General features: G+C 45.1%; 2 protein-coding genes across 5 annotated transcripts in view; one reads left to right on the top strand and one right to left on the bottom strand.

The window, feature by feature from the left end:
- LOC115558431 (monoacylglycerol lipase ABHD2) overlaps positions 1–11,296 on the bottom strand; it is a 16,314-nt gene extending 5,018 nt beyond the window's left edge. The window contains exons 1-11 of one of the 2 annotated variants that reach the window (XM_030376548.1): positions 11,111–11,296; positions 9,873–9,949; positions 9,472–9,499; positions 8,887–9,102; positions 5,842–6,017; positions 5,285–5,452; positions 3,991–4,174; positions 2,587–2,679; positions 2,106–2,207; positions 1,768–1,837; positions 1,517–1,601 (exon numbers count right to left, since the gene is read on the bottom strand). In XM_030376548.1, coding sequence (XP_030232408.1) covers positions 1,517–1,601; positions 1,768–1,837; positions 2,106–2,207; positions 2,587–2,679; positions 3,991–4,174; positions 5,285–5,452; positions 5,842–6,017; positions 8,887–9,095 — 1,087 coding nt within the window. In that variant the 5' untranslated portion in view covers positions 9,096–9,102; positions 9,472–9,499; positions 9,873–9,949; positions 11,111–11,296. The remainder of the gene's footprint in view (positions 1–1,516; positions 1,602–1,767; positions 1,838–2,105; positions 2,208–2,586; positions 2,680–3,990; positions 4,175–5,284; positions 5,453–5,841; positions 6,018–8,886; positions 9,103–9,471; positions 9,500–9,872; positions 9,950–11,110) is intronic. The other variant, XM_030376546.1, reaches the window with a different exon arrangement.
- LOC115558430 (lactadherin) lies at positions 4,754–23,644 on the top strand. 3 transcript variants are annotated; one of them, XM_030376545.1, is made up of 10 exons: positions 4,754–4,872; positions 14,596–14,721; positions 14,922–15,053; positions 16,769–16,882; positions 17,322–17,503; positions 17,774–17,929; positions 18,505–18,649; positions 20,539–20,741; positions 21,345–21,500; positions 22,749–23,644. In XM_030376545.1, exons 2-10 carry the CDS (start codon positions 14,643–14,645, stop codon positions 22,890–22,892), a joined length of 1,311 nt encoding a protein of 436 aa, XP_030232405.1. In that variant the 5' UTR covers positions 4,754–4,872; positions 14,596–14,642; the 3' UTR covers positions 22,893–23,644. The 3 variants fall into 3 exon arrangements, with proteins under 3 accessions (XP_030232405.1, XP_030232404.1, XP_030232403.1); XM_030376544.1 differs by lacking the exon at positions 4,754–4,872 and adding an exon at positions 12,524–12,722 and having other exon boundaries at positions 20,557–20,741; XM_030376543.1 differs by lacking the exon at positions 4,754–4,872 and adding an exon at positions 12,524–12,722.

Here is a 23,644-nt window from a genome sequence, read left to right as displayed (position 1 = left end):
GCGCGTGATACTGCGCTGCCCGATCTGGGCCACAGGGAGACTCTGCTGGTGGTTGCCTAGGGATTTAAAATGGCATGGCCCCTCCAATACTAATATGCCCCGTTCACGCCAGCTGCTGGGGATGGCTGTGAGCTCCTCCACTGAGCCAGCGGTCATGTGCCAGGCAACTGACACATGACCCAAATATGGGATCCTACAGAACCTCCCTTCTATGGAGCGCTTTGGTCGGAGATTCACTGTGTGCTGCACTTTCCACAGTAGTATTATTATAATTGTCAGCAAGGAGGTTTGACTGAGTATGAATATAGGAAGTTTGAATGAGAATTAATGCATCAAGCAGGGAGACTTAGTTTTATTGTAGGAAGAAAGTCGGCCAAGGAGGCTTGGCTGAGTGTTAATGTAGGAAAAAAGGGGGCTTGGCGCACTATTATTGTCGGAAGAAAGGAGGCTTCACTGACTATTAATGTAGGAAGCAAGGAGGCTTGGCTGAGTATTATTGTAGGAAGAAGGGGTCTTTCACTGACTATTAATGTAGGAAGCAAGGAGACTTGGCTGAGCATTAATGTAGGAAGAAAGGGGTATTATTATCTATTGATGCACCAGACCAGATGAAGACAAGAGGCGGCTTCGTCTTCTGTTTTGGTAATACATGAAGGGGCTTACAAGAAGGCTTAAATGACAATACACGTTAAGGCTGCAAACATCTAAGCTACTTATAGCCCTAAACATGGCACATGTATTTTAGTCCGCGGCATTCCGGGTAGTTGCGTGAAGTGTGTGTCTGAGGCCGAGCTGTGACTCTAGGGCGGGGTCAGCCCCCAGCAGCTCCCCTACTGGGGGCTGCAGTGATCTGGGTACCAGCCGAGGAGGTCTCTGGAGGAGGAAGATTACCTCGCTCTCTCCCTCATCACATACACTTCCCTGTCAAGAATTCCAACTCCGAAAATAACACACGCGCACATATATATAAGCACACACGCGCACATACATAACATCCAGGAAACCCTATTGACCATCTTGGCTCTGCAAAGGAATGTCTAAGTAATTGGCCAGTAAGTTTAAAAATAGCATCTAAAAGCAGCATTACTGGAGACAAAGCTCATGACACACGGGTCAAGCGGACAGACATCAGGTACCAAGAACAACTGCTAATACTCTTCATCCAGTTCTCACTCCATAAGTAGTTCTGCATTTCGGACCCACGTAACAAACCCAAACAGACACACCCAGTCAGTCCATAAGTGTAAAGTCAGTCAGCCAGCAAGAGCAGCTTCCATTTGTTAAAGGGAAACTGTCACACTCTTTTCATACAGAAGTTGTGAGAAAATAATAATAATTGCAGTCCGAAACAAGGAAAAGAAACTAGGAAAGTCTATAAAAATAGCCCAGCGATCCCCTTCTAGACAAGGAGGAATGGACTTGGATCCGGGACACTGCCTTCTCTCCCCTCAGTATTAGGTCAACAGTGACTCAGTCTGTGTCCATATACAAGCAGAGGAATGCCTGGTGGCGTTACCTGCTAGCGTGCGTGGAATGGTGAGCAGTGAGTCGTGGACCAGGGGGTCATCCGCCGAGTTTACCAGCAGCAGCGGCACGTTCACCTAGGAAACCAGACGCAGTGTTTACATCCACAGTACACACACACACACACACACACACACACACACACACACACACACACACACACACACACACACACACACACACACACACACACACACACACACACACACAGAGAGTGTATTAAGAGGGAGGCGGTGATCTTACATTGTGGATGTAATGGACACAGCTCTCCTTCTCGTAGTATTCTTTGAGGGAGCTGTGGCCGTGGAATTTCCTGTTGAGAGAAGAGAAAATACATGAACAAAAGATGATTCAAATGTCAGTGAAGAAGACCTTTATCATCTGAATGCCAGTGATAGACAGTAGTATTAAGCCCTGCTTAATGACAACATCAGCAACAACAACAACAACATTGGCCATGTTGCAATCAGCTGACCATGTCCCCGTACTGGGGGGGATAGGGAGGGGGAGTGACAGACAGGCCTGTTGGATTGGGGATTATAAGTGTGGACACACACACTGACACACACACACACACACACCTCATGATGTTGTCGTCTATCTGCATGATGGAGGTGGACGTGTACAGCCGACTGAGGTCTGCGTCGATCCTTTTCGACGAGGTCCCGCCGAAGAGACTGTCCCTGAGGAGCACACAGCGACCCACATGAGTGATCATTGGAGAGGGGAACTGCATGAAGACTTAATAAAATAACGAAAAGCGGGTTGCACATTTTTGTTAACTGAACTAAAATTAAAAACTTGACAAATAACTGAAACTGTATTTTTTGTTTAAAAAAATTAGCTAGAGCGAACTAGAATTGTAAAGAAAATCTCTTTAAAACCTCTGAAAACAAAGAGCAGGAACAGTGGAACTCCGTGTCGTGGGCACATTAAGGCCCAATCCCATTTCTACCCCTTACCCCTTCCCCTTACCCCTCCCCCTTGTTTTGAAGGGGTAAGGGGAAGGGGTAAGGTGTAGAAATGGGATTGGGCCTAGAAGAAGGGCAGCAGGCTCAGTACCTGTGTGAGAGGATGATTTTCTTCATGTTGTCGGCCATGAGGAAGTTGTAGAACCGTCTACACTGGTCCCACTGTAGGAATGTTTCCTGGGCCCTGATGGACACACACACACACACACACAGTCAGCTATGCGCAGTGTACACGAGTGTGAGAGTGCAGTGCATTCTGAACGGTGGGCTCTGCGCCCTGTGTAAACACTGCTGTGCTTCGGGCTCTCTAATAGGACTTTATAATATACAACTGAAGCGGAGATACAATCCATCATACTGAAGGAAAGCAGGTTACAATCAACAGGAGATAGAGGGGAAATAGGGGCCATATTTTCGTTAATATTAGGTGAACGACGTTGTTTCTGAGATGCTTTGTTTTCACAGAGAGGAACGCTGGCCGTCAGACAAGGATAATAATAGGCTGGTTCAGTGGGCGCCACTGATGGGACAGGAGATGGACTGATGAAATACAGCTGTAATCCCCAGACACAAACAACACAGCTTCCCTCTTCAAAACACAGTTCACCCTCCATAGCCCAGTCTCACCCTCCATAGCCCAGTCTCATCCTCCATACCCCAGTCTCACTCTCCACACCCCAGACTCACTCTCCATACCCCAGACTCTCCATTGCCTCCATAGCCTGGGTATTGGAAGAGTTTGGGCAGAGGGAGCATTTGTGTCCAAAACAGTAGGGCTGCAGTACAACAGAAGGTCTCCCATTACTCTCTAGAATATTCTGTCACAACGAGTTCATGAAGGACATTGACCACCAGGCCCTGCGGATGCGAATCCGTCCCTGGATTTCCCCTCCGCTGGCAAGTATGTTTTTTTTTTGTGGTGGTATGCTCAATTTGGGTTTTTCCAAACAGAAAAGCCTTTCTGTATTAAGACTCAACATATTTTTTCCTCATTTGTCCGAAGGGCGTACTTGACGACTTGTGGTGCATTCGGGGACAACTTTAGTGAGCCATGCTTCACTTCATAATTTTTGTGGCTGTAGCTTTCGGGGCATTGATGATTTATCCGAAACATCTGATTTGCATGAATTTAGTCCAGGACAGACCGTTACTTGTCCTGATACAAACTTTTTTTACCCCTTAAAAACACACTTTCGACATGTGTAGATGTTCAGTGCATGAAATGGATAAATCGAAAAAGTGAACATGTTATACGTTCACAATGATCTATGTGGTCAAATATACAAATAAACCTTTGTGCGAGATACCATTCGATATCATTTCACCAGTGGCTCATGTGTATTAAAGAGGCCCGGGGTACATCTGCCTCTGGAACCAGGGTTAGGGTTTGGGGGTCATGCATTGTGTGTTGGCAGGGTTAGGGTTTGGGGGTCATGCACCGTGTGATTGCATATGGTTGTCGCTGCTCAGGGAGGACTGACGGGCTGCCACCCACCTGAGAGCGCTGTAGCCCTGGCAGACGCTGACAGAGCAGAGGACTCTCTCCTGGTTGTTCCGGTTCTCCCCCAGGAACTTGCACACTATGTTTCCTCCCAGGCTGAAGCCGATCACGATCAGCTGGGTCTGAGGGTAGGCCTTCTTAATGTAGCCCACCATGGCGGAGAACTCCCACGTGCAGCCTGACAGGAAAACCAAGAGCCAGGGCCGAGAGTCAGACCACAGCACACAGTGACCAGTGGCACCGGAGTCCATACGGTTGTCATTATTAACCACTTGATAATTCAATCATTCACACCACACACACAGCGATAAAATCTAAGTTTTTAGGATTTGTTAACGTTACTGACTGGAAAATTAGTACGATTCGTATTTATTTTTCTTTCACAGTTCAATAGTTAAATAAGGATGTTATGATATCAATTCATGCATCAATTTACAACACATAGGCCTGGCCTAAAGGAAAGAGCAGTTTACATGTTGACTGCTTCAAATGTTGTGTTGGTCATACTAGTGTCACGATCCTACTGTTGAGTAAGGTTAAGCTGGTTGGTAACTGGTGGTCATGGTAACGGTGGGAGTGGCTCCCTTGATTGGTTGATTGTGGTCACCTGGGGGATCCAAGATGGTGGATATACACACAGCATGGTGGCCAGTGGTTACAGGGCAGCAGGATAAGACTCTGTAAAGCTATATGCCAGGACACGCCAGAGCTAAGGAGTCCAACGGGGGAACGTGACCGCCCCTTCACCGTCTTTGTTTGTCGAGTGCTTGTCTAAACATGTAAACCATAACTGAACGAGACAGCTACCGTTCACCACAACGCTTGGGCCATCTCCATAGCAAGAGAGAGAAGGACCAGCGCTCACCAGGAACCCAGGTGAGTCACTACACACGTGCCCCGGAAGCTAGTTGCCTACCAGCTGTGGTTGTACCACGCATGTGTCTCGACTCCTGCCTAGACAGAGAGCCGGTTTTCCCTAGATACCAGTGGGGTCGTGACACTAGCAAATGATGTATTGCGTGTTTAGTGAATAATAAAGAACATAAGGAACTTTAAAAAGAAAATCGCATGCTAAATCGCAATCGCAATATTGGTCGAAATAATCGCAATTTGATTATTTACCCAAATCGTTCAGCCCTACTGGACAGAAAAGTTAAGGAATCCCCCAGTGTCTAGCCCTCTTGGTGTTGTGTGCGTGTTGGGTAACTCATTGGCAGCTGTCCGTCATCGGCGTCTAGACCCCCCCCCCCAGCCCCATGCAGCTCCCCGTGGTCTGAGAGGGTCTCACCGTAGGTGAACATCCTGGGCGACGTCAGCTCTATGTTGGGCAGAGCCCCCAGGTGGTTGAGCACGGCACAGCGGTAGCCTTCCCTCTGGGAGTAGTCCACAAAGGTCCGGATGTAGTGCTTCTCGCTGTGGTTACCGATGCCGGGGCATATCACCATGGTGATGTCGCCTGTTGATCAGACCAGGGAGGAAGGCGGCGTACAAATGGGTCAGACGAGACATTCGCAGATTGGAAAGTGGGAAAGCAAAAAAGGCGCGGCTGTAGATGAGGGGATGAGGGGATATGGCCTATGAAGGATTCAAAAGGGGTGCCGGATATGGAATAAATATCATATTGTGATCATTTTGATAGTGAACCCACAAAACATATGTGGGCCTTTTTAACCAAATGCTGGATGATCGTTTTACATCAAAGTCAAGCATCATTGACCCTCTCTAGTGCTGACTGGGTATGGGAACGTCCTCCTGAGCCCCTCACTCGGGCCACTCCTCTAGATAGTGGGACGAGAGGGGAGAGGGAGACCCTGCTAGAGAAGGGGTATGGAGCGAGGGCTTCACCTCCTGTCCTGTGCTCAGCCAGCGGCTCAAAGAGGTCAAAGGTGGACGTGGCTCCGTCCTGCATGGGCAGGAACTTCCGGACTCCACAGGGATGAGGGGAGCTCACCCGCCCCAGCTTTCCGTACAGGGCCGTCTGAAGGTGGCCGCTCTTACCCCAGAGCAAGGGAGGAATGTACCTGCACACACGCACACACGGACACGCACAGTAAGCATTACATTTACAGAGAGTTGGGACTCGCTGGTAGATGAGTCAAGGGAGCATCACATCAGGCCATGTGTAATATAAAAGAATGCAAAGCAAGTCAGGTTGGTTGCATGCGGTCATGTTTGCAAATATTGGTACAGTAAAACTGCAATGTCCAATCGTCCTGGCTGTGAACAATGCATCATGGTTCACGGTGTGACTGTGCCTTCCTGCTGGGAGCTGTTGCACTCACCCAGGACACTCAAGACTGCATTGTTCCTTCTTTTTTCTCTTTTTCTCCAGCGTTTAAACCTGTTGGATAGACGCCTGGTTGTGTGTGTTCCGCGTGAAGAACGATAGCCTGCGATTGTTTGCCTGTGTGCTCTTTCACGTGAATTATTATGCAACGTAGCTTTACTATATGGGTAAAGCTACAACAGCCTTTGGCTGTATTCATTTGATAAACAACCCCACCATCAACCAACCACATGAAGACTACTGACACGAATAATGGCAATTCAACTGTTAACTGAATAACTCTACCAATAAAGTTCCGTGGCTGCTTTCTGCTACAGTTGGGGAGGGTTTCAGAATTATTTGTCTTTATCTAAAATCTTTCTGGCTCGATAAACATTTATAACTGCCTCGAGTTCAACTTCTGAGCTCCAAGTCGATCTCAACTGCTTGTCAATAAGACTATAAAAGGCATTGGCAATCACTTCTCTAAATAAGACTTCACAGAATTATTGCAATAGAGTTGTTTTGGCGCACAGGTCAGAGAGACCTGCTGGGCCCTGTATTCAGTTTCCTGTCTATTATATAACATCATCTGAAGTTCTTCCCCTGTTAAGGGTCGCCCACACAGACAAAACACACCAAGTGAAGGATGCAGTGTGTGAACATAAGAAAGGGCATGGGGATTGTTAAGCGATAGCAAAAGAAAGATGCCCATTATAGGGATTCAAAGATAGTCAAATAAACAGTTACACATTCCTTTGCCATGCTCTTGAATGCAAATGCACCTAAAAGCATGGCTTCTCATTAGACCGTCCATTAAGACGTTGAAAAATGAATACATGATATCATCTGGTAGGCTGCATGCCTGTTGAGGATGACATAATCAAACATCAAACTTTCCCCATCAGGGTTCAAAAGACTCAGAATAAGCCCTACCCCTCTTTTCTAGATTGTTCTCACAGCAAAGGCTTTTAATCTGCATGGGTGGAGGCAATCCGGGTTAGGATGACCTCATGGGCGGTCATGGGGAAGATAAGCACCTGCCAGGGTGGTTAAGGCCATCAATAGCAGGTACCAGACCGGTGAACACAAGAGCCGTCCCTAATCCACCTATCGTCTCGACATAATTCCCTTTTCGAATGCGGTCTAATAATGATCCATTTGGTGCAGCGGAAAATCTGGTTGATGACTGTACAGACGTTTTTTTTCCTTTCACCAAACATACCAAGAGCTATTCTTTATATGGGTGAATAAATCACCCATCCAATTTCGTTGTAAGCTGTGCAATTCAATTATATTCTAATAAATCAATCACGTTTGATTCAGATGGCATTCTTCCATCACTTTTGCAAATCACATAGCCCCCCTCCTCGACAACATTTGTGTGTCCGGCGTCCATATTTTGGCAGAATGTGTTTTAAGTTGGCACAGCATCATGAACATTAATGTGAGATTGTCCAGCAATTATTTACAGTAGGGGCTCAGGTCTAGATATAGATTCCTTTCATGTCTTGTCTTGCATGGCTCGGAAGGAATGCTAGTTAGTAAGGTCAAGCTAGCAAATTCAGACTTCCACACCCTAGCTTTTATGGACTCGTGAAAGGGAGCTAGAAGTCACACATGTGTGTATACAGCCAAGCCAGGGATACGCATTTACCAATGGCATTAAGCCCCTCCCCTCTCTGTTGGATATCCTGTGATTGATTGGTCTCTAGCAAACTACGGTTACACAACAATAACAAAGAAGAAAACCTAGGCCGAGGAACAGCTACAATATCTTTATGCTATGGAGAGGCCCTGGTGGCTTGGAGCTGAGGATCAGTTCTCCCACTGGTATGAGTTACTCTACTGATCAATAAACCCCTGGCATATTAGATGACCTCCCCAACTGAGATAGGCATCCACGGAGCGCATGGACCCTGGTGGGGAGGTCACGGCCTGAACCCTACACATGGTTCAGCAAACAACACGGGGTAGAAAGTGTTGCTTCTCGCTCAACACGTGCTAAAGAATGTTCCCACATCATTACTCAACCTGCTAGTGTACGTACACACACACGCACGCGCGCGCGCACGCGCGCGCGCGCGCGCAGAGAGAGAAGGGTGCAGCCTCTGGTTATTATTATTTAATTTAATGTATGACGATGTTTCTATGTGAAGCACTTTGAGTCTGCCTCATGTATGGAACATTGATATATCAATAAAGTTGCCTTGCCTGGTACACAATTATGAACCCAAGTATAATCTACAGTCCCACTGTGATGGGTCCCTGGACATTCCACATTGCAACGTGGCCGCCTGTACTCAATGTACGTCCGACCGGCACAATCTGGCCACTCCAGGGTCCCTTCGACACCGCTACGCTGTGTGTGCACAGCCTTCACTTAGAGCCAAGCCGTAAAATGTTTAGGTGTATGCGAGTGCTTGTAAATAAGTGTGAATGTGCTTGTGTGTGCTTGCGTGCGTGTTTGCACGCGTGTGTGCTTGCGTGTGTGTGTATGTGTGTTTGAGCGTGAGTGTGTGTGTGTGTGTGTGTGTGTGTGCCTACATGTGTGTGCGTGTGTCACACTGCCGTTTCCACGGCAACTCAACATGGACATATGCGGCAGGAGTGGGACGACTCACTCTTTGGTGAGCTGGGGGCAGGACTTGAGGAGGAAGCGGTTGAGGGGCGTGTCCTGGTAGATGAGGTCGGGCGGCGCCGTGGGACTCTTGAGGTTCAGGCAGCGCACCAGGATGTAGAGCACCGTGGCCACGGCGGCCAGCTTCATGCCGTCGAACATGGCGGGCAGCTCCGGCGAGATGGTGTGAACGTCCGTATCGTGGGGATTCATGATTGCGCTGAGAAGAGAGAGATGGAAAAAATGTAATAACATGCTAACAATTTAGGCTCAACGCTTACAGTGAGTGAACCGGTAATGGTCGTCAGAGGTGATGAGACAAAAAACACATATGGAGCTACCTCTGGGGAATGAGGAGGCGTCATTGTTTTACATCAGAGGACAAATATACTATTTGTGTACAGCTAGTGAAGAGTGATGACTTTCAACGATGGTTGAAAGCCTACGCCAAACTGCGTAGATATGGAATAGAATCACTTGAATTTCCTTCAATGATACAGGCTACAATGGGTACTGTGCTATGAACAGCTTTCATTTTTGCCACTGGGTTATAGACCAAGACGTCAGGCCATTGATATGACCAACTGACCTGAATGTGTCTGTTCATATCCAGTGGGCTTTGCAACAGGGTTATGGAAGAAATGCACCATAGTACAAGTCACTCAAATAAAATATTACAATATATCCTAAATCTAACACCATTTTTTGAGTTCAGGTTCAGTTTGCAAATATACGGTGATGATAGCAGATACACCACAATTTATCACAGAGCTTGATTTGTTTGTGTAAACATTATTCTTTTGGCCAGCAAGGCCTTCTGTGTTGCTAGGGTGTTGACCAAAGAGAGGAACTGCTTTTAAAACAGAAACTAGGAAGTTGCCCAAGGTTGGCCCATATTTAATAAGAACACAAGTTATCCTTCTGATTTAACAATTTAAGCTTGGTGTTGAAACAAAGCTGAAAAGGGAGCACAAAATAAAATGTACTTACAATTTTGTAGAAAGCCTTCAAAAGTGACCTCCTGATGTAAATAGTCAAACGATGAAGTCACCGAACTGTAGTAAAACCTAAAGAAAAGAACAAAAACCCAAATAAATGTTTACTTCTCTTCATAAAGGAATTGGTTTACGCTCGCTTGTCAATCAATACTATCTGTCATAGCGCAAACCAAAACCAGCCCTAGTTATACACCAAATGTTTTAAAAAGGATAAATATATATATATATTTAAAACAACACACCTCCTCCCCTGAAGCCAATCTAGAGATCAAACATTTTCGGTAATACTAAAAACAAACAGGAAATACATTAACATTGACCAACACATTGCTAGCTAGGCAACATGCGTACATATTTCTCAAATTCAGTTGGCCTCCATTGATCAGCATCATAATAAGAATGTTTACATTGTCATGGGATTTGATTGAAATAAATCCAAGCGTCATTATTATTATTATATATAAACATTACATACAGTTTTATAATTGTTTCAGTATATTTTAACGAATACCCATTCAAGAAGAGGTACACAAGTAAACATGTAGTGTATTTTTAAAATCACCTGGGTCTATGAATTATGGATAAAAAGACCTATCCCAGTTGTCTAATTAAGTCAATTATAAATGAATAATTACATATTAACACATGCCAAACAGAAAAGGCAGTCAACCTGGATTTACTTTAACGTTAAACAGTTATGCAGGACGCGAGTAGGACGACGGTATTTAATGGACCCAAATAATAATGGCAGACAGCGTTAGCTCTCCGTTAGAAGTCACGACAGTAGGGAGCCAAAAGGCACTTCCACACGCCAAATAGTCAGCCAATTTATCCAATATACGATCACAATCGCAAATATACAATGTCCATGCCTAATAATGTTATTTCTGGCGTTGATGTTTGGCCTTAGCGTAACAGATCAAGTGTTTACATCCATTACCACCATGAATACGGCTGCTGCTAACTTATTGATGGCGTGATGCTAGGATCACAACGCACATAGTAAAACGAAGAACCGATCCCGATGTTGATAAGCCGTCTACTCCCCATCGCTTTATCGCCGTTTTATGGATGTCTCCGGTTCAATGTATAAATAATCGGTATCACCACCGCGGATCAGCCCTGGGTATAGTCTCTGAGGAGCTGGCGTTAACGGGGTTTCCCCCGTACAGACCAGTGACAATGACAACAATGCAGAACGCTTCACCGTTGGGTTCGCATCATCCTTACCTTGGTTAGCAATTCGTCACCGGTACTCCCTTCCCGAAGATGTATGTTTCCACGGGATTTTCCATGTGGGATTTCTGTGACTATACTGTAGTTATCATGTAGAAGGTCCTCTGATATATGGACATCGAGCTAGCTCGTAGGGCTGACATCTCGGACTCCACTTCCTAAAGGGATCGAATTTGCATACCGCTCTTCCCGTTGGCTCGTGATAAAAGGTGACGTCATCCGCTGTCTTCCCCAGCCCTGGCCACGCCCCCTCCGTCTACAGTATGCCTATGATTTGCCACAGTTATGGTTTTGTGCATTTAGTTTTCTGTCTGTAATTGTGTTGAAAAGGACGATTTCAGTGAGACGGTGGCTATGTTGCAAAGTTTGATTGTGGAAATGTCCAAATAACCCAGCCCTGGCCACGCCCCCTCCGTCTACAGTAGGCCTATGCCTATGATTTGCCACAGTTATGGTTTTGTGCATTTAGTTTTCTGTCTGTAATTGTGTTGAAAAGGACGATTTCAGTGAGACGTTGGCTATGTTGCAAAGTTTGATTGTGGAAATGTCCTAATAAAAAAAGAGGCATAATATTGTCGGTGGAGACTGCGTTGAACAACAGGATAGACCGGTAGAGATCACGCGGCACGGCTCTTTTCTGGAAGGTGAGCGGGGTCAGTGAACCGTTACATAACGAAAAAGCATATAGTGAAGCACCCTCTATGAGGTTACTTCAATCTTAATTTGTTTTGAATATCTTCTAACCCTAACACTCACCCGGCTTATGTCTGCTTGGACTTTCCCCTGTCCCTTTAGTTTGTGAGATTGGCATAATTCTAGTTTTTTTTTACTTAAACACTACAATTCATGAAAATATTGTTGAGGGACTTGCTAAATTGTACAACTCGGTGAGGCCAAAATCTCAAAAAGAATTGCTAGAAACGGCCGCTTGATGGCGACAGATGTCTATCTTAGGTGTTCAGCAACTAAAGTGGTTATGAAACTATATACAGTCTAGTTATTGGTAAATCGGTGTCGCAAAACGTTGGTTGTTATTAAGTCACACATGAAGATGAAAAGTAATTATTATCAATATTACTATAATAATAGTAAAAACAGGCTACTAATAATTATTATTATTTTTATTATATATTATAGTATTATTTTCATTTTTATTATGATTATTATTATTATTATTATTATGATTATCATTACAACATGGGTCATATATATTGCCCTAATCTTTCTCATGTATCATTTTACAATATTAGTTTCCGTTTACTTTCTGTTGGAGTAAATCAAAGCGAAAGAGTCCAAAGTATTATAAATAGGCTACTTGTGTAATTTTCTTTCTATTGAGGAGTAACCATTAGCTGGCGTGATGAACAAAACACATTGCCACGTAATGGCATTTACATATGACATAATTGGGATTTCTAGGACGTAGCGCGTCTCCAAATCCTTAGGACCCGCCCACTTCCTCTGTCAATCTGAGCCATCAAGCGGTCCCGAAGCCAGAGAAAAGTTACTGAGGACGATTGGGGAACGAACATGAGATACATGGGGAATTTCACTTTTTTACATTTAGCCATTTTTGGTGTGTTGCTTTCCATTTGCTCAGTGAAAGGTAAGAGCATTTGTAAATGTCTAACCCCCAATTGTTAATCATCAAGCGATCACATCTAAATTTGATTAGGTCTAAAAGGCAGGGTATTGCATTAAAATGGTTGTTTTTCGCATGCTTACATGCTACATTTTGCTCCTATTGTCTTATTTGCTCTGTGCTTGCATTTCGTTTTTAGCTCATGAGTGTTTCTTTGTTCTTCTTTGTTGTCCAAGTACTGCGCTAAAACTCTAAAGCCCTCAATATTCCAAGCACGACAAAAAATCGATCATGACACAATCCATTAAGAAAAAGACTACTGTTTGGTCGTTGAAAGGATATAGGTCTACAAGAATAGCACAACTAGTTGCCAAATTCTTTGAACTAATCCTCAATTCGTGGTTTTGTCATTGCTTGGGTTGAATTTAGAAAATAACAGTCATTACACCATGCCTCTATTCTGGATCTACCTCAACTTATCATTTTCGTACATTGAATGAGTAGGCACCGTAACGGGGCCACAATGATACAAGAACACTTCATTTTTGTTACACACAGAGGCGCACGGTGAACATACCTAATATGTGCTCACGAAATATGTGCATTGATTTACAGCTGATTCCTGGGGGTCCTGCTGATGCTATCATGACATCAGCAGGTGGGAGGTGGCAACCTCAGGCCACTCCGATCTTTCTGTTGTCATGTTGTGTAACTGGTGACACCTAAGCGGTTGTTTTTGTGTTCAACCTGGCTAATCCTCCAATCTCTTAATCCAGCACATGACCACCTTCTTCCTTCAAGTCCAGGTTAGGGCAGGTGAAATAAATGCGAGAACTTCACTGGATCCCTTTTAGAGAAACCATGTTCGAAACCACATCTAACAGTCACACACTTTATTAACCGTATTATTACATAAACGTGTGGTAAAACACATTTTTAATTATAATAAAAATTTGTTCTATTGCAATATTTTTAATATTTTAGGCACTTATTTTTGTTTCTCAATAGGGGCTATTCCCAGGGCCTTGTGTGCATGCTGCAGCATCTCCTTTTAGTCATAAATCCAGTCTACCCAGGTCAAAGGTTTGGTTGTAACTGCGTGCCATGGTTTTGAGTGAAACATTGAGCGGGTGTGAGATGTCAATTGTATGGGTAATCAAAAGCCAGGCAAGACCCAGACCTATTCCCACGCCTTTGCTTTCTTACACGGTGAGATTAAGTACCAGCACAGAAACACCTGGACACAAACACCTTTTGATAGACTTATCATTGTCAATGAATTCAGTGATGAACAGCATAACCCGTCATCCTGTGAAAACATTGTGTGACATTGTATACAAAAGGCCAAACAAGACAAAGCAATCAATGGTTATAAATAAAGGTTAAAAGGTTATAAACGGATGTTTATTGTGTACATGAGTTCCCTTTCCTGCTGCTTTCAGGATCTTGAGTCCGCACTTTGGCCTCCCCACAATATAAGCCTCCTTTGTTTAGGCCTAAAAAAAAAAAAAGTTTGGTTCCTGTTGGTTGTCAGTTGAGGCCATGGGTAGGTAGGGAATTTATTTTATTTTTTTATTTTATTTTTTTCCAGCGGCAGCGAATGATAGGTAGGTTGTTTTCATTTAAAAACGAGAAAATTCGCTCATCCATTTTTTCTTTTTTTTCTTTTTTTATAGCTCATAAAATAATTTGGGTCGCACCTAAATAGACAGGGTCGGACGGAAACCGGAACCAAACATTATTTTTTTTTAGGCCTTATATATCTTTTTCATCCAGGTTCCGGGCACAGGAATCTGAGTTGGACATGCAGCCTCAAAATGTATAGCTGATTACCATTCTCAATCGTCCTTCAAGTGTTTGTATTCATCCCGTTAATGGTACTTTGTTTGTTATTCAGGCAACTATTGTGAGGTGAATCTCTGCGACAATGGCGGTACGTGTGTGATGGCCGTCGGAGACGACCCCTTCATCTGCATCTGCTCGGATGGCTTCGCTGGAGACACCTGCAACCTCACAGAGACCGGTACGTTAGCCAACACATGTTGTTTACAACGGTTCCCACTAAGGGTTTTATTATGCATCAAGCTTCATTTGATTCTTTCATTCTCTCTTTCTCTTTCTCTCTCTCCCTCTCGTTTTCTTTTACTTTCTCTCTCTTTTCTCTCCTCTCTTTTTTCTCTTTCTTTCTCTCCCTGCCTCCTCGTGGGTGATGCTACCCCACAGGGCCCTGCAGTCCCAACCCCTGCAGGAACGATGGCTCGTGTGAGGCCATCAGTCCCACCCGGCGAGGGGACGTGTTTGGAGAGTACCTGTGCAGGTGCCAGCCGGGCTTCGACGGAGCCCACTGCCAGATCAGTAAGTCGGGGCGGGGCCGTGACTCCTCCACCGGTAGAACGAAAGGCCACGGTCTGTCAACCACCGACAGATTGAGGAGGACCTTAAAGCGAGTGCTCTGAGAAGTCCCTCGCTTTCTAAGAAGGCTTCTGTTTGTCTCTCTTTCCGATTACTTTGGTTTAAGATGGGTCAGGGAGGGAGCAGGCCACATAGGATCTCACACATACGCACTCAGACAGACGGACGGACGGACGTAGTATTAAACATTGGCCGACCTCAAGGTTGAAACCCCCAGGGTCCTTTTTTTTCCCCCACCTACACAAACAAAAGTTCACAGAAACATACACCCACACACACACACACACACAAACACAGACACGCATACACAAATCCCCCACACACAAGGATCGGCAGCGTGAGAAATGTTTAGTCAGCTTCTGAATTCCATGAAAGCCCTTCATTCAGCTGGTCGCTGTGGTCGTCCTGTTGGGCGAGCTAATCAAAGTCTGAGGGTGTTAGCATGCAGGAGGGCCCCTACACAGAGATCGAGCATTACGGCCTGCTTAATGCTTCTCACAGCCCCGCCGTGGCCCCCAAACAGGTTGAAGAATGGGGGAAATGTTCAGGAATTTCTTGCTATCCTCTTAACCTAAACCTGGGATTATAAATTTGTCTGGGAATCTAACGGGCACTACAGTCCAAGAGAGGATTGATGAATTCATTTTCAAGGGTAAAAAACAAGACTTTTAATAAAGTAGCGTTTCTGAATATGGACCAAATTCCCCAAAACAAACAGTTAGTACAATCAGAGTTAACTGATGGATTTAGATGTTTACATAGATACACATCTAAATCCGGAAACAATGAATTAATCACATGGTTCTTATGATGACGAATTGTTCTTATTCTGCTGCCAGCAATACAGAGTTTATCCAGGTTTATCTGTTAAACCAGCATATTTTATGAAGACCACATTTAACATGATTAAACCCAGAACAGATCAGATTGAACCATCCAACAGCGGTACATTCTGCCGTGTAAGCGGTACATTCTGCCGTGTAAGTGACCGCTCCCTTGCCGTGGGCCTGTGCCCTGTGTATTGAGTTGAGCCCCACAATGTGCGTGTGTTTGTGTCATTCTTGACTCAAGGCTAGGGGTTAACATGTTATCATGGGTTTGGTTAGACACCGGTGCTGACTGGTCACAGAGGCAGGGCAATGAGTCATAGAGAGCTGTATCTGAAAGTTTCGTTCTCTCTCACTTGCTCACTAAAAATATTAATCTATAAATGAATGTGGTACCCAGTGTTGTCTCTGTTACTTCGTTCTGGTAAAACAGACAATGTCCTAATCATAGCCCTACCAGCCCTTGTTTAAAGTATGTTTTTCTATTTAGCAGGCTTAACATGACTCATATGTGCCTTTGCACTACGACCATCCACTTCTCGAGCACTCACTGCAGTTGACAGTGTGCCACCTTGTGGTTAATATAGGTAATAACAACATTGGGTGATTTTAAGGAATCGCACCTGATGTGAAAAGGCTTTTAAACAATCCTAATCAGCTGGTAACTCAGATTTCTTGTTCACCGCCTCTGACCCAGTAGGAAGGTTTTCTTTGTCTATATGTCACGTTTTGATTAAGATTTGTTAATTTACACTATGCCTGCTTGGATGATGACGATGTCGTCTTATGTGTAAACAATAACTATAATCTCTTGACTTTGTTTTCTTGCAGATGTAAATGACTGTGCTAACCAGCCCTGTAAGAACAAGGGAGTCTGCAGAGACCTGGATGGGGACTACACATGCCAGTGCCCCTCACCATATGTTGGGAAGCAATGCCATCTACGTAGGTCCACCAAATACTGAAAACGGAAAACATTTCAGGCTTCACATCTTAATGGACCTCTCAATGTTCAAACTGCAACATGGTGGATGTTTCAAATGTTGTCATTGTGTTACAATTGCTAACACTGCCCCCGTGTGGAAATTCAATGATACTGACCATGATTTGTAGCGTCAGTGTCATCAGATCAATATCGTTCCATATCGTTGCCCAGCCTTAAGGCTTAGTTATAGTTCCACGTCGGCGCAACGCTAGGGGGTTTACCTTTTCTCAGCAAGGGCTGTGATTGGTCCACTCACTAAAACCCGACGCAGAACCATAACAGGTTGACGACTGCGTCGAAGCGCCTGCGTGGTCCGTGCGTTGCGTCGACGTGGAGCCATCACTAGGCCTTTAGTGTAGCACACGTCAGGGGTGACACTGGCTGATCACTGCCCCTCAGGCTGCACCGCTCTGCTGGGGATGGAAGGCGGGGGGATCCTGGCCTCCCAGCTCTCGGCCTCCTCCATCCACTACGGCGTGATGGGCCTGCAGAGCTGGGGCCCCGGCCTGGCCCGCCTCAACAACCAGGGCATCGTCAACGCCTGGACCTCCGCAGCAGACGACAGGAACCCCTGGATAGAGGTGAGGATGAACACCAAAACACATGAAACCAGGCACTGATCAGATCTGGGACCTCTAGGAGATAGGCTTTGGGCCAGGCTTGCAATGGTAACACCATTCTGTGTTGTTTTGAACATACTACTCAAACATCAGTTGTTATCTTATTTTATTTAATCTTTAATTGATTTGATATTCCGGTAATTATCTGCTGCCCATGATGACTTAACTATATATGATCGATGTATTCTCCAGCGCTGAGAGTGAGTAACAAGGCCCTGCCGCTGGCTTTAGGTCAACATGGGGAAGAAGATGCGTATGTCGGGCATCATAACTCAAGGCGCGAGCCGCATGGGCACAGCAGAGTACATCAAGGCCTTCAAGATCGCCACCAGCTTCGATGGCAGCAGCTACTCCATCCTGCGAGTGGAGGGCATGAGGCATGACAAGGTACGTTTCCCCCTGGGGTCGAGATTAGCGGGGTGGTTTGGGGGGATCATTTCAGATTCAGTTAGCAGAATGTTTTCGCTGACTCCTCTCATTTCTCTAATAAGACATCTATCTTTGCTATTAAGCCCAAATACCTGCCTTTTTAAAGGGGTGATATCATGCATTTTCCTGTTATATGACGTATGTATACATGTTTTACATCTGCTAAGATAGAAACATCCAACTCCAAGTAAGGGGGAGCATTCACAGCCCCTGAGATATTTTTTTTTTTTAAAAACACTCAAACTTTACCTCCTTGATAGTGTGACGTGCAGTGGGCGTGGCTGAAGTGCAGGAGTCGCAAATCCCGGCTACCTGCAATGTTTACAACTTCTCGGGTGTGAATTTGCCAACAGACGCGGATACCCTATGCTAATAGTATTTTCGCAAATGCAATTATAAACCCTAAAAAAGGATGATATGGGATCTTTAAAATGGAGGGCTTTTACTTTGATAATCCAGGAACACCTGCTGGTGTTGTTGTATTTCGGTGTACTTTCCCTAGCGTCAGTTAACACGGGGCTTGTCCTCCACAGGTCTTTGTGGCCAACATAGACAACGAAAGCACCAAGACCAACCTGTTCGAGCCCCCTGTGGTGGCCCAGTATATCCGGGTCATCCCTGTGGTGTGCCGAAAGGCCTGCACCCTGCGCATGGAGCTGGTGGGCTGTGAGCTCAATGGTGAGGGCGAGGCGGGGGGAATCCCAAATGGTTTGATCCAGTGGGCAGTCAAGTCCCAACCGGTAGCGCCATTCAATGGAATTGTGCAACGCATTGTTTATTGCAATTCCTTGCCTCTATGCAGTTGTTGTTGAGAATTCTCTTTTTTTTATTATGTTTTCAGTGTTTCCCTGAAAAATACTATAATGATTACGTTGATAGGCTCTTCTTGCAGTTTGGACCAAATATGATCTTTACAGTATGCATTACAGTCGTAAAACTATAAAAGCAATCCACAGTATATTTGATCTGTCTGTTGGAAAACATATACAGGGTGCACCCTGTAACCGTGCAACCCCATACCCCCCCCGAAATGTTCCACAACGCAGGGTTTTTTTGGAGTTAGGGCCACCAAAGTTGGTGACAGTCCCAATTTTGGTTCTCAGGCCCATGCACTTTACTGCATGTCGACAGCTGCTTCATGCACTTTACTGCATCTTGACAGCTGCTACATGCACTTCACTGCATCTTGACAGCTGCTACATGCATTTTACTCGATGTTGGCTTTTCTTCTCTGATCCTTGCTCCTGTGGTATTTTTTTATCCTCTGCTTTTGGTGTTTGGGTATGCCCTTGTAAGGCCCTTGTAGGCCATCCAATAATTTAATTCTGGCCAAAGCATTCTGACATTTTTGTCCGAGCACTTGATTTATTGACCCCTTGCGAGATGTAGGGCCCTATTTTAACTGTCTGAAATGCAAGTGAGAAGCGCCAAGCGCAAGTAGCTTTGTGAGTGGTTCTACGGCGATGTCGCTAGTTTACCGAAAAATGATCTAAAAAGGGTTGGTCTGAAGTAGCCTAATTACCCGTAGGTGTGGTTTGGGCGTAACGTGCAACAAACCAATGAGTGTGCCAGCTCCCATCCCTTTTAAGAGCCATGAGCGCATTTGAATCGGACAAGTTGATATTTTGACAGTGCGTCTGCAGTCTCCGATGAGATAGATGCACATGAATTTCAAACTGCAAATGGCTCAGTTTATGGCCAAATAATATGGCCTAATTCACACATGGAATAAGGTTTTCTTCCACACGAGTCAATAAATTTCGGCAAAGAAAACTATTATGATATAACATATGATATGCAGTAACTGTGGTTCTATTTAATGATATACGCAATACATCATAAACATTGTTTCTCATCAGTATTGTATGCATTATCGTTATCGACACTCACTCGCGGTAAAACAATGTTTTCTCACGATCAAATACCCATCAATTCTAAAAGTTATGGGCATGTACACGATGTCTGTATCAGCTGTACTTTCCCAAATGATGAGATGAGGTAGATGAGAGAAGCAAAGTGTATGCGCGAGGTGCACAAGCAACATTATGCATGCGCCCTTAAAATAGCATCTGAACAACGTGCCACTGACTTTAAACCAGGTATTTCCTGGTTTGTGGCGCAAGTGGTTTCTGAAACGTCAAAATAGCACCAGGGAACGTACGGCCATAACACGCCTCCTCCTTTCGCCGAGCCGCCCCTTGGGGCGCAAGATCATTCCCTAATTTACCGACGCGTGGCGCAGGAGGGAAAAGAACGCTCTGCGCCAGTTAGACACTAGCAACGACACATGAGCCAGTGATTAAGTCAATTGCGCCGGATGCAAGATAGGGCCCGTAAAGTGAATTTCAACTGATATGAAAATATGTCAAATAAACTGCCTTCCCTAGTTTCATTGAAAACGCTATATATTTTTGATTCTTGCTTCTCTATTTGTATTTTTTTCTTCTTTGGGTTACAATCATTGGGTGTTTTTCTTTCTCTATATTCCTGCCCCTCTTCTATTCTCTGCTCTTCTCCTCTGCCGTCTCTTTCCCTCTCCCCTGCTCCTCTTCGTTTTCCATTCACAGTCCGTTCAAACACGACAGGTTGCTCCGAGCCCATGGGGATGAAGTCCCGCCTGGTCTCAGACGGCCAGCTGACCGCCTCCAGTGCCCACCGCACCTGGGGCATCGACAGCTTCACCTGGCACCCTCAGTTTGCCCGACTGGACAAGCAAGGGAAGACAAATGCATGGGCAGCCGCCACTCACAACCGCTCAGAGTGGATCCAGGTGAGGAGATGTCTCATGGAGTAGAGTGGTTTGATCTATGTCAGGGTCATCGCTAAGGCACGATCAGGAAACATGAATGCAGAAGAAGACGCTTGTGGAAAAAGTGAAAGTAGATTTTGTTTCATCGAACCTTTGTCTGTTTCCTTTGAGTGTTTAGATATCACTGCAGAGTTGATTCCATAGTCTGTAGTACTCTTTCAACTCGTTGGAGGTGGCGTTTTTGAATAACGATGCACAATTTAGCCTTAAGGTCGAGTTACGGATGGACGTCGACTTAACGCAATGGGGTACATGAACCCATTACGTCCTTGCAGACCCTCCTCACGTCCACCGCAAGGCCTGACGTGTGCCTACCAAAAATTGTTACCTTGCGTCGAGTTGACGCAGCAGCAAGGGCTGTGATTGGTCCACTAACATAAACCCGACGTTAACCCGACACAGAACCAAAACAGGTTCACGACAACGTTGAAGCGACTGCATGGTCATTGCGTTGCGTCAACGTCCAACCATAACTCTCCCTTTTAGAATTGTTCATATACCGGGGCAGGGTGTCGTTGGGGCAGAGTGTGACGTGTTGTTCTGCCGGTGCCCCCGTGCTTACAGGTGGACCTGGAGAAGACCAAGCGTATCACAGGCATCATCACACAGGGGGCCAAGGACTTTGGCGTGATGCAATTTGTGTCCATGTTCAAAGTGGCCTACAGCGATGACGGGCAGATCTGGACCGTGGTGAAAGAGCAGAACGGCTTCAAGGAGCAGGTCAGATAATCTCGGGATTCTGAACAACATTCTTCCCCAAGCCTCACCCAGTCAGGACGTACTCGCTCCGCTCATTAGGGTCTGGAAGGTCTGCCGTCGAGAGTGCTTTTCGAGTGGCGATGTCAGTCAATCATACTTTGCGGACGATTGGATTTGCTGGGACCAGTCGGATCCCGCAATCTAGCTGACGTGTACTTGAGCACTGTTTGGCCAAAGTAAACACAATTTGTGAACATTGCAAACAAACAAAGCAACAATACCAGGGCAACATCAATATTAATATATGAATTACGCTTTGGTAAAAATATGAAAAATTGCACAAAATGGCAAGTCAGATCTGAAAAATGCCATTGCCCGGTGTGGTTATTATCTTCACCTTTCACTGGGCTACGCTGATAGGTTGACAGAAATAATATCTTGAGCAAAAACTCGGGGCGGGCCTGCAACACTTAGGCTGGCTTCACAGGGCTAGCTTCTTCCCAAAAACCGGTTCTCAAAGTGGCGCTGAGTATTTGTACCCATGACTGTGAATGGGACTTTGTCATGTCATGTTCTGCTTTGTCGCGTCTCATCTTCCGTCTCATAGCTGCTGCCAGGGGTTATGAACGTAGCTGGGACCTTATTATGTCAAAGGCCGGACTTTTGGGAATACAAACTAGAACGCACAGTTTATTTATACACAGACCCACATCTTTGTTTCACCCAGTTGCAAAAATCCCTCCTATTCTCTTCCTCTTGTATATGGTCCCTTGTTCCTTTATCTTTTTGGGAGGAGAAGTGATGGTCATCACTCCCTGAGGCCTAGAGGATAGTGCTTATTCTTTTACACAAGCATGGCCTGTTCTCTGCACCTTTCAGCAAAGGAGGATAACAATGCTCTAGTCAAGGACAATGCTTGGATGCAGATGTAATAAAGAAAAAAAACGTTGATCTTTTTTTTATAAGGGGTAGAGCTGACAAGCATTTCATTTAATGATACCGCCAGAGGCTCTCAGGGAACATTCTGAATGACTAGGCGGGGTAGTTCAGGTGGAAGGGTGTCAGCTTGCCGGCTTAACTCCTCCAGATTTACGAGTCCTTTTCAGCGCAGCATCACAATCATTGTGTTTTTTTTGAGAATATACTGTTTCAAGTGACTCAGAAAGGCCCACCATGTGAGCAATATTTTGGATTACCATTTAGATCAGGCGGATCGCTGCTCTCTCCGTTCACCTCCGACCCGTTTTCTCTCAAATTTTTCCCCCTCAGATCTTCCTGGGTAACGTCGACAACAACAGTCATAAGAAGAACTTGTTCGAGCCGGCGTTCTACGCCCGCTACGTGCGCGTGGTGCCCTGGGAGTGGCATGAACGCATCACCCTACGCATGGAGCTTCTGGGCTGCGATGACTAGAGGGCCTGAGACCCGCGGGACCGGCCTTCAGTCTCACCCTCCCTCGCTCTCTCTCTCTCTCTTGGATCATAAGCACTAGCCTGCTGTACTTCCCCAGTTCACAGTGAGGTCAGATGTATTGCATTCACCTCAACATCCCATAGACGTCCCATTCTACCACTCTGGAATAGAGCTGATGTCTTCCCAGTTTTGTTGGTTGTTGAGAACCATCAAAAAATGTGTATGGAGTTCGGTTAGCGTAGCAGTTATAGATTTACATTTTATTATAATGCTTGCTTTTCTTGCACATGTGTGTATGATTGATTTGCTTAGACGTGTATGTTAATTTGAAGAACCGTGTGTGAGATGCTCACAATGTGTTGGTGAGTTGCACCTGCCAGGTGAATTCATCATCCACACACAGGCCCTGCGAAGAGAGAGCTGCTAGGACAACAACTGAGGCTGGACAAAGCTCTGTGCAGCGACATGCATTATGGGATATCTTAGTTTGGATCATAGCTGAGTGGATTATGTGTGGATGGAGGGAGGAGTTAATAATTAAGACATGGCATGTGATTGAAAATCCAATATGTCCATGATGATAAACTGTTTTGCACTTTTATACAATTTAGGATATGACTTAATACTGCCAATGTTCGAAACGCTTGTGGAGAGTGACTCAATAACTATTTGTGTGTAAAAAATATGTTTCAGAAATTATGTAGAAGACGTTTTACTTCTGTTTTTCTCACCAATAAAATGGATTAACTAAA

The sequence above is a fragment of the Gadus morhua genome, chromosome 14, assembly GCF_902167405.1.
Source record: "Gadus morhua chromosome 14, gadMor3.0, whole genome shotgun sequence".
Taxonomy (NCBI): domain Eukaryota; kingdom Metazoa; phylum Chordata; class Actinopteri; order Gadiformes; family Gadidae; genus Gadus; species Gadus morhua.
Note: the sequence above shows the minus strand (reverse complement) of the source record. Positions and strands in the feature narration are given on the sequence as shown.

Coding starts and splice junctions, on each gene's coding strand:
- LOC115558430 (XM_030376543.1), top strand. CDS start 12,647: ATGAGATACATGGGGAATTTCACTTTTTTACATTTAGCCATTTTTGGT. Junction 15,054..16,768: donor CGGAGCCCACTGCCAGATCA/GTAAGTCGGGGC, acceptor GTTTTCTTGCAG/ATGTAAATGACTGTGCTAAC. Junction 20,742..21,344: donor ACCGCTCAGAGTGGATCCAG/GTGAGGAGATGT, acceptor CCGTGCTTACAG/GTGGACCTGGAGAAGACCAA.